This window comes from Neoarius graeffei, chromosome 12 (assembly GCF_027579695.1).
Source record: "Neoarius graeffei isolate fNeoGra1 chromosome 12, fNeoGra1.pri, whole genome shotgun sequence".
Taxonomy (NCBI): Eukaryota; Metazoa; Chordata; class Actinopteri; order Siluriformes; family Ariidae; genus Neoarius; species Neoarius graeffei.
The window spans coordinates 20,998,099-21,014,557 of record NC_083580.1 but is presented as its reverse complement, the minus strand read 5'-3'; the positions used below and the strand labels follow the sequence as shown (position 1 = coordinate 21,014,557).

Sequence of the window (16,459 nt, the reverse complement as noted above, 5' to 3'; positions counted from 1 at the left end):
ATCCACCCATGAGAGTGCCTAAGAAATCAACATTTTGCCACTTTGAATTTGATAGCACTACAATTTGAGCCTCGATGTGATTCAAAGAAGCTTCTGAAAGAGAACCTGAATGCCCAAGCCATGTAGCTAGCTTCTCTGACTTTAACAGAAGTTTGCTCTCAATAAAATATTTCACAGATTAATAGCAGAGCTGGGTGGCATGGTGGTGTAGTGGTTAGCGCTGTCGCCTCACAGCAAGAAGGTCCGGGTTCGAGCCCCGTGGCCGGCGAGGGCCTTTCTGTGCGGAGTTTGCATGTTCTCCCCGTGTCCGCGTGGGTTTCCTCCGGGTGCTCCGGTTTCCCCCACAGTCCAAAGACATGCAGGTTAGGTTAACTGGTGACTCTAAATTGAGCGTAGGTGTGAATGTGAGTGTGAATGGTTGTCTGTGTCTATGTATCAGCCCTGTGATGACCTGGCGACTTGTCCAGGGTGTACCCCGCCTTTCGCCCATAGTCAGCTGGGATAGGCTCCAGCTTGTCTGCGACCCTGTAAAAGGATAAAGCGGCTAGAGATAATGAGATGAGATGTGTACCACCACTCATACACGCCACCTAGTGGTCAGTGTTAGTAATTACCAGTCATACACACCACCTAGTGGTCAGTGTTAGTAATTACCAGTCGTACACACCGCCTAGTGGCCAGTGTTAATTACCAGTCGTACACACCGCCTAGTGGCCAGTGTTAGTAATTACCAGTCGTACACACCGCCTAGTGGCCAGTGTTAGTAATTACCAGTCGTACACACCGCCTAGTGGCCAGTGTTAGTAATTACCAGTCGTACACACCGCCTAGTGGCCAGTGTTAGTAATTACCAGTCGTACACACCGCCTAGTGGTCAGTGTTAGTAATTACCAGTTGTACACACCGCCTAGTGGCCAGTGTTAGTAATTACCAGTCGTACACACCGCCTAGTGGCCAGTGTTAGTAATTACCAGTCGTACACACCGCCTAGTGGCCAGTGTTAGTAATTACCAGTCGTACACACCGCCTAGTGGCCAGTGTTAGTAATTACCAGTCGTACACACCGCCTAGTGGCCAGTGCTAGCCAGTAAAGGAATGAAACAAAAGAGACTGGTTATAAGAAAATTCTACAACCCAGAAACAGATGGGAGCTCTGCTTTTAGGCAGTGCCTAAACCTATATATTACTATGGCTCAGTATTAGTGCTATCTGTCAAGTTGAGAGCTTCATTAGACGACTAAAACTCTAATCTAAATAAGGACTAGAACAAAGGCAAACTAGATTACACGGACAACGTTTGATGACTAAATCCAAGAATGAATGTTTGTTAATCACGACAGTCCTGACTTCATTATTCACTTAATTCACATACTGTATTTCTCCAAATCATCTTAATGTCAGAAGCAACTACAGGGCACCGGGTTCAGAGCACACACTGCAGCCATTGATGCACAGCTACAGGACAGAGTCAACGCACAAATTACAGCCAAGGACAAATTACTGCCATGCTTGTTACTACTACAGTCATACCCACTTAATAAAAACATGCTGTACTACTATTTCCTATTAATTATTAAGTGTGTGTGTTAGTTTGTGGAGTGTGCAGGCTTTTCGGGGAGTGTGAGCACCATGCAGCAGGTGCTAGAGGAAGCTGGACGACTGCTAAAGCTGCTCTGGAGAGTATCGCTGCCCACAGGAAACCTCACACATTCTCAGCAGGTAATACACACGTATCCACACAAAAAAAGACACACACCTACAGGGTAGACATAACGCACAATGATTCAGCACCTTTCTCTGAGGATTGGGGGATTTTTGTCCATCTACCTCCGCTAAATAAACTAGCTTTGTGTCTTAAATCTTGTACTTGTGTACTATTCTAGACAATTATTAGACCATCATGTACGAACACTTGCCTGTTTTCTGAGTACAGTTATTGTTTGACGTTTAAAAACATCTCATGTAGCCTTCAAACCTATCGAAAGATATGTTTTGGATATTTTCAGTCTTCTGGATTTTCTACAGTAGTAAATAGTTTGAGTTTGACGCACCTTATAACAACAATCCAGGACTAGTCATAGGTGTTACAGTGTGAAATACAAACTAGTTGATTAAATGCTAGATGTTGATTCACTGAAGACAAAAGGATGTGAAGTTTTCTTCTGCCAAATGCTGCTTGTCAAGAGCAGTGAAATTACAGTAGCCGATACAGTAGAATAACCGCGAGTTAGCCTCGTGGTTAGCGTGTCCGCCTCTCGATCGCGAGTTCTACTCACGGTCGGGTCATACCAAAGACCATCGTAAAAATGGTACCTACTGCCGTCTGGCAAGGCACGCTGCAATACAGATGTGAGTGGGGAGTCAAACTCTCGCGGTTACCAGAGGACTAGCCCCCCCGCTGTAACCCTAGATACGTAATAGGTGAGATGCCAAGGGCTACGGAAACGGAGATCAGTGCCGCCCTACGTGCCACATGGCGTGGGAAGGGACTTTATACAGTAGAATGATCAAACTCTTTTGTTGTCGAAAGTCCTAATTCGCAGCCATCTTGTTGTTTTCTATTAGGTCACATTTCTTCTTGCCAGACACACGTCAACGAAAACACACTGGGCTTCATTTAGCAAACTGAATACGAGCTAATTTGTTTGCTGTAGCATTAGTGAAAAAATGCACATTGTATTCATGAAAATCCAGTCGGTTTGAAAAGCAGCATTTGTATCCTACAAGAGCATCTGAGTTTGTGGAGACTCCCTAATGTAGACCTTGATTATATGTGATCCATGTTATCAGCTTTAATTAGCTTGTATATTTCAATTGCATGCATTAGTTGACTGAAAATTTCATTGCTTTATATCAGACTTGAAAGAATCTAATATTAATTAAAGCAAATAAGATGGCATTCGGTGAGTGCAAAAGAAATGGCACAATATAACGGGGTTTCTTTTGTAAGATGGATAAACGAGACAGATTTTGTGTTTAGTCTGACCGCTGCTTAAAACTTACATTTTATCTTTTAACCTTTCACTCTGTCCGACTCTCCCTTAATATTTGTTCTCGTTCGATACAGAATGAAGTGTTGAGGAGTGAGATCGTTCAGCTGAAAAGCAGACTGTCTCATAAGGAGCGAATGCTGACTGGAGCCATCAAACGCCTGCGCTCTACCAATCAGCTCAAAGAGGGCATGGAGCGGCTCATCATCGAGCAGTGTAAGACGTGCACGCATATCATGTAACCAGGGCTTTGAACCGGTTCAAGGAACGAAAACGAAAACCGGGAACTTTTTCTATTTCACATGGAACAGAAACGAAACCAGAAACTTTATTATTTTTTATGTTCCGGAACAGAAACGCTTATTAAAAATAATGGTAACCGGTTAATACCGGTTTTTATTTCGTTCCTCTAAGTTTCTGTAGCCTACAAATAGTCATTCTTCTCCTGCGCAAGTTTCTATGACCCGCTGGGGTTCACTTCCTGTGTGACGTTCGCTGATTGAATGGAGAGAGCGGGAAGGTGGACTACTAGTGAGTAAGTGCATTACTGAGTGTCTGAGCAAAGAAGAGCCTGAACGATGCAACCTCCCTATTGGCTGTTTATTGGCTGTTTGTAAAAATGTATCAGTTGTTGCCCTTCCCACGGGAATCATCGCGGGCTCGAGAGACGAGACCTGACGAGTTAGTTCGTTGGTAGCAGAACAAAATGTCTGGACACAAATCGGGTTTTCAGAAAAGGAAAGAAAATAAACGGAGGGTCGAAAATACAAAAAAGGAGGCAGAAAATGCAAAACGAGTTTTAAGGTAGGACAAATGGTTACTTTTCTGAGGCAGCCCGCCGTGGCTGCCTGCAGGCTTATTTATTATAGCCCATTTAGTTAAAATAGTTGATATAAAATGTTTATAGTTATAGTTATGTGATGGTTGTCCTGATTTAGACTGTTTTTTTTGGGGGGGTGTTTGCGCGATGTTGCACCCGGGTCCAGATTAGGGCAGAACCGGCCCTGGCTACATTTCAGCTGTAGTTTGTTTTATGTATGTATGTACTTGCATAGATGTGTACTTGGTCTTCCAATATGGCGCCTAACAAAATCTCGCGGCGCGGTGACGTCATGCGGTAGCCCTCTATAGGGCCTGACTAGCCTTTGGTAACACACTAAACGAATTCTCTTTCATTTTTGGCACTTTTTCTGTTTGTGTAGATGGGAAGACATACTGAGAATCCAAATCGCCAACATTTGAAATAATAATTGTTTTGAATTATTTCTTGTCTTATTTAATGAAGGTTGTAATAGAATTAGCCTACATTTGGCTTAAGCTGGATGAGACAGAGACATAATTTTATAGCCATTTGTTAAACAGCTGACAGGGAACGTAATTAACCGTTCCGGGAACGAAATTTTTTTGTTCTAACCGGTTCAGGAACGTCTATTTAATGGTGGAACCCAAAACCGGAAACGTTAAAATTCCGTTTCTGTTCGGAACGAACCAATAGGAAAAAAATTCCGGTTCAAAGCCCTGCATGTAACGTATGCAGACTTGTTACCTCTGCCAAGGAGCTAATGTTTTTGGTGCAGTTTGTCTGTTTTTTGGAGAGCAGCGGCTTCCTCCGTGGTGTCTTGCCATGGGCACACACTGCCTGTTCAGTGTTTTTCATATGGTAGACTCATGAACAGAGATATTAGCCAGTTCCAATGATTCCTTCAAACCTTTAGCTTTTACTCAAGGGTGGTTCTTTACTTCGTTGAGGATTCTGCACTGAGCCTTTGGAGTAACCTTGACTGGGCGCCCACTTCTAGGGAGACGAGCCACAGCACTAAATCGTCTCATGTGTTTAACTGTGGACTGATGAATAACTAAACTCACTGAGATTGCTTTGTAACCCTTTCCAGCTCTGTTCAAATCAACAATTATTGATCTTGGGTCTTCCGAGTTCTCTGTTTTGCAAGGCACGGTTCACATGAGGAGATGCTTCTTGTGAATAGAAAACTCAGTGTTTGAGGATCAAAGTATCTAGCCCACATCTTCAAACTGTTTTCATTGATTGGACGCCAACTTTGCTAACTCCTGTCTCCAGTTAGGTTTTGTTAGTCATTAGCCTAGGGGTTCACATACTTTTTCCAGCATTCTCTGCAAATGTTTAAACGATGTATTCAGTATGGACAAGAACAAAGCAATAATCTGTGTGTTAGTTAAAACAGATTGTGTTGGTTCATTATTTTAACTTGGATGAAGATCATACTGTGTTTTAAGATACATTTATACATAAATGCAGGTAATTCCAAAGGGTTCGCTTACTTTTTCTTGCCACTGTATATTTCAGACCGCTAGGAAACACGGTTCCGCCCTCATTTGAAATAATCATTTTACAGACACTGCTAATAACACCTGCCATCTTTCTTCATGAACTGAAGCCATACTTTGGACCACTTCAGCTTCTTGTTGCAACTTTCCTGCAGTATAGATTGAGTTTAATGTCAATATGACACATGAGTTTTTGCACTGGGCAACTGTCAGAAAAACATGGCAGCATCGACAAAAAGGAATCTATAACCATGGAGACATACAATTCCAGTGGAATGATTCACATCCTTACCACTAAGCAGGGTTGCACAAACCCTACCAATACAGTTTCCATGACGCTTGGTGAACGGGTGTACCATGAGCCAAGGAAGAGCCGATTCGGTTTTGGAGCGGATCTGTGCCACGGGGAAGAAACAAATTTAGTTTCTCTTCTACTAATGTTGTGAGATACAGTGTTTGGCCTTGACGAAATGGAATAATGTGGGAATATGAGGACTCCATGCCACAATCCACTTTCATGGGTATTAGTAATCCTCTGGGATATACATGTAGGCTCGTTGCGCTGACATACTACAGAAAGCAGTCATCATGAAGCCCTCAGGGACAGTGGTTTCAAAATATGCCTTAATGTGAAACAAATCATTGCCAGCAAGGACAACTCAAGACATATAAAGTGGTTGCATTAGCAGATTCGCATATCATAGAGCTGACTGTTGTCCTTGGCGGAGGTCTGCACTGTCTAAATGCCCTTCTAGTATTACTCCTGTAATTGTCCTTTTTCTTTAAACACCTCTCTCTCTCTCTCTCTCTCTCTCTCTCTCTCTCTAGTGTCACTGACTCACGGAGTGTTAAAGAAAGCACGAGGAAACCTCGAGGTGAGTTAACGATCCAGCACAATTTTCTCACTTTTTTAATTTTCCACTGCTCTTTCAAGAACAAACCAGTCTAAACAGGAGTCAGTGGTACTTGGGTTTATAGTTTATTTTTGGCCACCTTGAGGGAAGCCTGAAGTGGTAACATTTGACCACATCTCATCTCGTTATCTCTAGCCGCTTTTTCCTGTTCTACAGGGTCGCAGGCAAGCTGGAGCCTATCCCAGCTGACTACGGGCGAAAGGCGGGGTACACCCTGGACAAGTCGCCAGGTCATCACAGGGCTGACACATAGACACAGACAACCATTCACACTCACATTCACACCTACGGCCAATTTAGAGTCACCAGTTAACCTAACCTGCATGTCTTTGGACTGTGGGGGAAACCGGAGCACCCGGAGGAAACCCACGCGGACACGGGGAGAACATGCAAACTCCACACAGAAAGGCCCTCGCCGGCCACGGGGCTCAAACCCGGACCTTCTTGCTGTGAGGCGACAGCGCTAACCACTACACCACCGTGCCGCCCTATTTGACCACATTTAAAAAAAAAAAAAAAAAAGTCTTTCTGCTGAACAGCAACACCATTGCTGGGTTCCTTTATCTGATCCACTGTTTGGTTACCCAGATCATTTCAGCTCTAACGAAATAACTGAGAATTATAATAACATGAAGACAAAATGCACACCATTTAAAATGATTTTCATTTCAACCAGGTGATGATAAAAATACGACAAAATCAAAAATAACATTGTAAGAACACTATCGGTATTAATAGTGTGTTAATAATGTAGGTTGTTATCATGGCTGATTTTACACTTTTCAAACAAGGTGCAAGACAGGAAACTCCTCCACATTTGGTTATGTAAGGAATAAAAGATGACGGGAAATGTAGCTATTGGAACCACAGAATGGTTGAATGCTAGCCTGGGCCCGCCCATCCTAAGTGTGACGCAACACGGGGGGCTGTTGCGAGCTTTGAAGTTGCGTTAGCCAGACTAGTTGAATGCTCAAATCTGATTGGTCCGAAGGTGTGCATTATTTTCCTATAACAGCACAGGTAGTTCTGGCCGTAACATAAGTCATTACTTTTGAACTACTCATGCTATTTCAGGAGTTGTTCTTAGGTACTAGATGTCTTTAACTACTATAAAAGAAGATCCACAGTTGCATATTTGTCAATTTATAGCTTGCTGAAAACTAAAAATAATAATTCATTTGTGCTTTGGAGCAGTTTTGGCCCTCTGTATTTCCATATTGAAGCACATCAGATCTTTCAAATTTTGGTATTTATTTCTCATGTTGTAGTACTATTTTGGTAACTAAGTATTTTTCTAAAAGAAATAAAATGTTCTGATTTATAAGGCATTAAAAATGAAAAAAATCATTTCACGCCTGTATTTCAAATGCATGTTGCTCATGTATGACCAGATCTACCTTAAAAAGAATTATAGCACTGGAAAGAGCATCCATCCATCCATTATCTCTAGCCGCTTTATCCTTCTACAGGGTCGCAGGCAAGCTGGAGCCTATCCCAGCTGACTACGGGCGAAAGGCGGGGTACACCCTGGACAAGTCGCCAGGTCATCACAGGGCTGACACATAGACACAGACAACCATTCACACTCACACCTACGGTCAATTTAGTCACCAGTTAACCTAACCTGCATGTCTTTGGACTGTGGGGGAAACCGGAGCACCCGGAGGAAACCCACGCGGACACGGGGAGAACATGCAAACTCCGCACAGAAAGGCCCTCGCCAGACTGGAACCCAGGACCTTCTTGCTGTGAGGCGACAGCGCTAACCACTACACCACCATGCCGCCCTGGAAAGAGCATGTCTTCATTAATATATTTACAAAATATGAAGTTGGTATCTTGAACCAAGCTATATTTATTAAGGTATCAAATACGCCATGTTTTGCTACGGATGCCGTTTCAAGGCACACGTTATATGCTCCAAGTAATGCATAACACCTGAAAATTGACATTCATATAGATTTTTAATATTAGGCTATTATTAGCATCCTTCCGAATCACATAGCTGTGTGCTTCTACTTGCTATCTAGATACAGTGGCTAATGTTTGAAGTTTTGCTTCTACTGACACTATAGTTTGTTTAAATTGTAGAACTGGGTATGGTAAAACTTGCAGAATAAAGCTAAGCTGAATATTTAGACATAAAATACAAATATTAGTTCTCTAATACAGTTTTGTGATTGTATTTTAAGTACAGTGGCTCTGTATTTTACATTTCTGCTTGTGGTGAAACATGGCATATTTGATACCTTAATAAATATAGTTTGGTTCAAGATACCAACTTCATATTTTGTGAATATATTAATGAAGACATGCTGTTTCCAGTGCTGTAATTCTTTTTATGATGGACCATGAGCAATATGCATTTGAAATATAGGTGTGAAATGATTTTTTTTCTCCATTTTTAATGCCTTATAAATCAGAAAATTTAATTTCTTTTAGAAAAATACTTGGTCACCAAAATAGTACTACAACATGAGAAATAAATACCAAAATTTGAAAGATCTGATGTGCTTCAGTGTGGAAATACAGAGGGCCAAAACTGCTCCAAAGCACAATTTTTTAATATTTATTTATTATTTATTTATTTTGGCAGTTTTCAGCAAGCTATAAACTGACAAATATGCAACTGTGGATCTTTTATAGTAGTTAAAGACATCTAGTACCTAAGAAGAACTCCTGAAAATTTCATGCATCTAGCATGAATGGTTCAAAAGTAATGACTTATTGAACTTGGCATCTTTTTTTCTGTACCTCTCATTTTTACAGTAAAATCAGTATCTCGCCCCATTTTTAAAGCCTCAATATCTTGAAAGCTAATAAAGATATAAGGCTGAAAATTTATATGGTGTTTACTGGGAATAACAACATTAAGCCTAGGTCACAACCGGACGTACGATTTTTTGGCCGTGCGATTTTTGGCGTTTCCCAAATCGCTTTTTTTTTTTTTTTTTTTTTTTGTTCGTGGAGAAAGACGCATGTTGGCCGTAAGTTTGTCTTGCAACCTGAAAAAACGTAAGCGCCCGTAGAGTGAGTTTGACATGACAAAGAACCTCTGCGGCCAGTCTATGGCTCGAAAATCAGCACGTCACACGCACGCCCTCCGTGCGTTTCTTGCGTTTTTTGCACGTAGACCGGCCGTAGGAGCACGTACGGCCGGTTGTAACCTAGGCTTAAGTTTGTGAAAGTATGAAACAAATCGGACATGGTCAGTTGGGAACATTTTCTGAAATCTGGTGGATTTACCCAGGTCTGAAAGCACCAGAATCACATACTGCAGTCTTGTGGGCAATGTTATGGCCCTTTTCCACTACCCTTTTTCAGCTCACTTCAGCTCGCTTCAGCTCACTTCAGCCCGACACGGCTCGCGTTTCGACTACCAAAAACCAGCACGACTCAGCTCGTTTCAGCCCTGCTTAGCCCCTAAAACTCGCACCGTTTTGGAGTGGGGCTGAAGCGAGCCAAAGCGAGCCGAGTGAGGCTGGGGGCGTGAGCAGACACTCCCCTGTGCACTAATTGGTGAGGAGGAGTGTCCTCACATGCCCACACACGCCCCGCGAGCACGCTGGGATCTGTAAACACCGCAAACCCGGAAGAAGAAGAATTACGAGAATTTCTGAAGCCTTATGCGCCTCGCCTCATCTATACGCTCTTGCCAGTATCTGTTGGCGTTGTCGGTGACAACAAGCCACAGCACCAAGACCAGCAACACTAATGACTCCATGTCCTCCATGTTTATTGTTTACTATTCGGGTCGTGAGACTACCGCTTAAAAGCTCACTGAATCAGTGACATACAGAGCATCGTGGACGAGTTCGCGGAGCGCAAGGCTCATCGTATGCCCTTCAAATAATGCGCACAGTAGGCTATTGATGTTTTATTATGAGCCATGTACAGTATGTCGCCTAATGTTTTTTTTTTTGTTTCTGAGTTACATGTTCGTTTGAAGGACTTAATGTACAAACTAACATAGTTGCACCCCGTAGTGTTGAAATTGGTAAACACAGTGCATTCAGTGAGGTTTGCACCGCCCTCCTTTTATTTCTGACTCTTCCTGTCACCGTTGCAACCTCTGAGCGCTCATTCGTATGCCCTTCAAATAATGTGCGCAGTATAGGCTATTGATGTTTTATTATGAGCCATGTACAGTATCCTAATGTTTTTTGTTTCTGAGTTACATGTTCGTTTGAAGGACTTGATGTACTAAATAACATAGTTGCACCCGGTAGTGTTGAAATTGGTAAACACCGCAGTTGCGGACATTTTGTAGCCTAAAATGATGTTATGATAAGCTTTAATAAAGGGCCCGGTCATTTGCCCCGCCCCCGGCCCGGCTCTGACTTGTTCCGCCACTGTCACTGATGTCACTGTTTGCGCTGCTTAACGACATCACATGACGTCCACCCACTTTCGCTAACTCCACCCAATGTGTCCACCCACTTCCAGCCAGCACGGTTCAGCGCGGTTGTAGTCGAAATGCAACTCCAACAGCCCCGCTCAGCTCGACTCGGCACGGCACGGCTCAGCCGCGTTTGTAGTGGAAAAGCGGCATTAGTCCACTGTAATAGCAAAAGTGTTGGTTTTCCTTTTAAACGGTAACCTATCAGGATGTACCCAATACAATAATCACCAAAAAATAAATAAATAAGGGAAATGAAATGCTACTAAAGCAGAATTCGCATTACTGCAGAAAATGTTCTGCAAGAGTTGCAAAACTCTTGCAGAGAGTTAAACCTCATGGAGCAGATCTCTGACGATGAAACATGTAGTACGTAATGCAACTGTAGCCTGTGTTCATAACGCTGTGTACTGTCAATTTTAAAAACTGAGAAAATTAACAGTGGGCAAAAAATACAAAAAAAAAAAGTCTAAATTGATGACATGAAGAGCATATTCAAAAGAAATGAAGAAAATGAAAGCTAATTATTGAACTTTTTATTACTTTGCATTAGGCTGCTTTGACATACGCAGCACTTCTGTTTGAATCAAATCTGGTTTGTTTAAAACGTGAGTTTTAATATAGAACATGATGGCTAAAAACCTTGTGTGAAGTTTGTATTTTTGTGATCCCAACAGTAGGGGGGGTGTAAAGACACTCATTGCAGACTCTATAAAATCGCTTCTTCTTATGTAGAGTACCTAGTATGGTGGCACTAATCTGTCTCTCTTTTCTTACCGTGTATCTGTTCTGTAACCTCTCTGTTACAGTCTAAGTATTTCAATGATTTTGGGATAAAAGACCTACAGATGGAAGGTTAGTTTTAGTGAAGATGTACATGTTGATAGGTTTTTGTGTGCTTTTTGTCTCTTTGCATTAAATTTTCACAATCCGCATGACATGCAAAAAAAAAAAAAGTGCCCAGACTCTTATTTTCTTGGCAGCGTTTTGAAATGCGTGTGTGCATGCATCCATACTGCTAAAATTTCAGCTCGTTTAGGCCAAAGAGAAGCCTTTATTGATCTTAACTTTTGTCTTTATTACTTGTTTTATTATATATGTTTAAGTTTTAAAGGGCCCATGGCATGGTGGTTTGTTGATGCTTTAAACGGGCTCGTGGAGGTTTCCGGATGTTATATCCGCAGCCTTTCTTGAAATTAACCCTCGGCACGTAGATATAGCCTCCTGGGAGAAAGCCCCATTTCAGCCCTTTTCCCAGTGCGTCGTTTTGCTAATGAGAAGCATGGAGGCGGGGAAGGGTAGAGCATGGGGGGAGGGGGAGGGGCTTGACCAAGCTGCGCACACACATACTCGCTGCTATCAGCGTCTGTAGCCACGCTGCTAAGACAAAACCCCGTTCTCCCTCGGACTCCTTTCGTAAACTCAACGTGACACAGAGAGTGAGAGTGTTCGGAGTGGTAGTTTACGAACGTATAATACCCTAGGCTTGAACACGCACTCCATAACCAAAGAGGATAGAAGCAGCAACTACAGCAACATATCGCTTATCCAACAGAAGACATGCATTGCGGAGCAATAGTCAAACATAAGCTCATAAGTTACAGTCAATTTCCAGACTAAACTCAGTTTAACAGAGCATGCTGCATGCTTTTTGGTTTTGTAGCGCAGAGTACCTGGCTAACTGCAGGAAGCGGTTAGCTGCACAGCTAATGTAGCCATTGCAAGGCTAACGCACCGATTTTAAAACACGGCAAAACGACTTAACAGTTATACACTTACTTGTTCGGTGTTTGTGGCTGATGCGGCAGGGATGCTTGGTACGGACCCAGGCTTCAGTGACAGTTGATGTGCAAAACCTGCCCTGTACTGTCCCAAGTTGTGGAAACATTCCTCAGGAAAATGCTTCCGACAAACATACACCATCTTAGGTAGACTCGACGGCGTATTATTGGAGTAAATAAAATTAAGCCACTGCGTCTTCAGCAGCTCTCCCGTCGGCAGTAAAAACAGACTCCTTTCTGTGTTGTCACATCCATGTACAGCGCAACTTCCATGTTTCGCTCGCTTAGGTGGTGCCATGTTGTTGTGTCCTCTATGGTCTCCTCACTACAAAATTGAAGTGACGTATCTATGGTGGCAACTTTTGAGCTGGGCGGGCAATCCATACAGTGGGTGGGAATCCAGAGGGGGGGCGTGGGGATCATCTCCCTTGCTGACGTAGTAAAGGGAAGAGCCTATCAACGCGCCATTTTGACGCGCCATTCTCAAATGTTGACAAAGGGTGGGCATAGTTTGGTTTCCACATTATGACATTTCTAGCCACTGGGGTGACTTAAGAAGGTCAGAGGAACTCATTTTAACGTTAAAAAACCTCAAAGTGAAAATTTCATGCCATGGGACCTTTAAAAACACATGCATGGATTTCCTTAATCATGTAAAAACTACTTTTCTGCAATGTATTGACTAATTTTGCTTTTTTTTTTTTTTGCCCGCCCTTCCAGGAAATCCCACTGAATGCCCAGTGACCAGTCAGCAGGCAGACTTCCCCAACCTACCTGTTTAGGACACTTAAACTCTCGGTCATGTCTGATCCTTAAAGCTTAAATTAAACGCTTTTCATTGGGATTTTTTCCTTGAGAGTATTTTCATGTGCTCAGATTTAGTTTTGGAGACACCAAACGAATTTGCACATTTTACAGAGATTTATCTCTAGTTAAATATAGAATGCCTTTTAGTTTTATATTTAATGCATTTTTTTTAAATGCTCCTTTCATAGAACTTGCTCTTGTCCACTGCCTGTTTGCTATAATGTCATATTTTATACTGTATTAATTGGATAAGCACAGTTGTGACCTGTAGTCCATCGAAAAGGCCTAAAGGTTGTGGTACAAGACGCATTAAAACTCCTCAGCACTGATTCAAGCCTGATCAAGCCTTTCATTTGAAAAATAGATTTTCTGAACCGGATGTCTGAAACATGAACTGTGTACAAAAAGTATGAAATGGTTTAAAGAGCAAGTGTTCCTGATGATGACTGATTAAAAACATGTTTAGATAGTATGATTATGCTCAACCTGAAATTCAGGGGTAGTTTAGTCCAAAGGTAGAAGAACGAGAACTGTAAATATAAGCCAAGGAATAAACGCACACTCCAGTTTTTCAACCGTAACTCCATCAGATCTGCAGTGACTGGTTTCTATAAACAATCATTTAAAAACATTTTCTTTACTAACAAGAGAATAGCAAACATGTTTACTCCAAACACACAAGGAGTCTTGTTATTGGTCAGCCATTAATTGTTTATACATGTATTTTAGGAAAATAGATTAATAAAATCTTTAAGTGTATTGAGATCTAAATCTATAAATTCATCTTTCAAAGACCACTTTTATGGAGTGAATAAATTGTGGTTGTTCACTAAACTCACATTCGTTCATATTCAGTAAGTGCTTTATCTTCAGAGTTGCACTGGATATGGAGCCTGTTCTGGGAACAATAGGTGCGAGGCAGGGACACATTCTGGATGGGAAACCAGTCTGTTGCAGGGGGACCATGCAATGTCACTTGGTCAGTCCACATACTGGTATGTTTTGGGAAGGTGGGAGGTAGCTGGATATCTCAGAGGAAGCCGAAATGGACACACAAAGCGTGAAACACCAGACAGAGTAGCCTGAGCTCAGGATCAAGCCGGGAGCTGTGAAGCCGTGGAAAGCTACCACAGTGCCACTCGTTCACATAGCTGTGTGTTGTTGCTTCTTATTCTAAACATTTTTTTTTAAAGATACAGCTACGACCAATTTGATTTTGAAGAAAATAAAGTCCTTTTGCTTTGCTACATTTTAAGAAGTGACGTACAAATAGTTAATCGTTTTTCTCCCACAGGAAACAAAATGGCTCAGTGGAGCAGAATGACACAGCAGCTGTATGCAGTGGTTCCCTCACCATTTTTTTTTCCTTTCTGCTTTCCCCCCCTTTCTCTTAAAGCAGCTTTTCAATGGTACTGGGAAGAAAAGTTAAGTCTGTCCTGAAGACTCCCATAGTGGGAAAACGTACAGATGCTGCATAGAATTTGATGACGTGGACTGAAAACATCAACAGGAAACTACAATTCTTTAAGGAAGTTCTGTTAGAGAGATTTAGAGAGTAGATATATTTAAATAATATTGGCTGGCTTTGAGTGGTATATCAGATATATTCCATTCAGCTAGCATGATATTGAACGCGTCGAAGACTAGTTGAATGGAATATGTCTGATATACCACAAAAAAGCCATTATTATACATACACGATGGAACAATTATAGATTTTACAAAAAGTTAAGAACAGGGGGGTAACTTGCCAATATTGAATGCTGATTCTGATCGAATGTAATTCAGTGTTCTGTCAATCCAATGTACTGTACAAAGTAAAAGTTCTAACAATAAAAATGGTACAAGTCCAAAAAGCCTGAACAACAACCCATCTTGTACAGCCCCAATTCCAAAAAAGTTGGGACAAAGTACAAATTGTAAATAAAAACGGAATGCAATAATTTACAAATCTCAAAAACTGATATTGTATTCACAATAGAACATAGACAACATATCAAATGTCGAAAGTGAGACATTTTGAAATTTCATGCTAAATATTGGCTCATTTGAAATTTCATGACAGCAACACATCTCAAAAAAGTTGGGACAGGGGCAATAAGAGGCTGGAAAAGTTAAAGGTACAAAAAAGGAACAGCTGGAGGACCAAATTGCAACTCATTAGGTCAATTGGCAATAGGTCATTAACATGACTGGGTATAAAAAGAGCATCTTGGAGTGGCAGCGGCTCTCAGAAGTAAAGATGGGAAGAGGATCACCAATCCATGGAAAAAGTGTCCTGCATGTATAATAGTTAAATATATTTAACCTGAAAAATGGTATTAAAAAAAATTGCAAACCTGTTATAGAAAAATAAGACTTGCATGGAGAGAGTGAACATTTATTCAGCATGTATGCCAAGAATCAGTAACTCGGTACAGTTATTACATTTGGGGCATCTGCCTCCTAGACTGACTTCATTTCTTCAGATCATATATCATAGATCATTCATAGTTAGAATGAGACATGATCAATAAAAATAAATAATTGAGAATGTACTACAACCCCGATTCCAAAAAAGTTGGGACAAAGTACAAATTGTAAATAAAAACGGAATGCAATGATGTGGAAGTTTCAAAATTTCATATTTTATTCAGAATAGAACATAGATGACATATCAAATGTTTAAACTGAGAAAATGTATCATTTAAAGAGAAAAATTAGGTGATTTTAAATTTCATGACAACAACACATCTCAAAAAAGTTGGGACAAGGCCATGTTTACCACTGTGAGACATCCCCTTTTCTCTTTACAACAGTCTGTAAACGTCTGGGGACTGAGGAGACAAGTTGCTCAAGTTTAGGGATAGGAATGTTAACCCATTCTTGTCTAATGTAGGATTCTAGTTGCTCAACTGTCTTAGGTCTTTTTTGTCGTATCTTCCGTTTTACGATGCGCCAAATGTTTTCTATGGGTGAAAGATCTGGACTGCAGGCTGGCCAGTTCAGTACCCGGACCCTTCTTCTACGCAGCCATGATGCTGTAATTGATGCAGTATGTGGTTTGGCCTTGCCATGTTGGAAAATGCAAGGTCTTCCCTGAAAGAGACGTCGTCTGGATGGGAGCATATGTTGCTCTAGAACCTGGATATACCTTTCAGCATTGATGGTGTCTTTCCAGATGTGTAAGCTGCCCATGCCACATGCACTAATGCAACCCCATACCATCAGAAATGCAGGCTTCTGAACTGAGCGCTGATAACAACTCGGGTCGTCCTTCTCCTC

At 41.6% G+C, this 16,459-nt stretch overlaps 1 protein-coding gene across 7 annotated transcripts in view; it reads left to right on the top strand.

Moving 5' to 3' along the window:
• cdk5rap2 (CDK5 regulatory subunit associated protein 2) overlaps positions 1-13,524 on the top strand; it is a 176,009-nt gene extending 162,485 nt beyond the window's left edge. For all 7 annotated transcript variants that reach the window (XM_060935661.1, XM_060935665.1, XM_060935662.1 and 4 more), the window contains 4 exons: positions 1,591-1,719; positions 3,068-3,206; positions 6,123-6,169; positions 13,109-13,524. In XM_060935661.1, coding sequence (XP_060791644.1) covers positions 1,591-1,719; positions 3,068-3,206; positions 6,123-6,169; positions 13,109-13,132 — 339 coding nt within the window. In that variant the 3' untranslated portion in view covers positions 13,133-13,524. The remainder of the gene's footprint in view (positions 1-1,590; positions 1,720-3,067; positions 3,207-6,122; positions 6,170-13,108) is intronic.
• Positions 13,525-16,459: the final 2,935 nt, after the last annotated feature.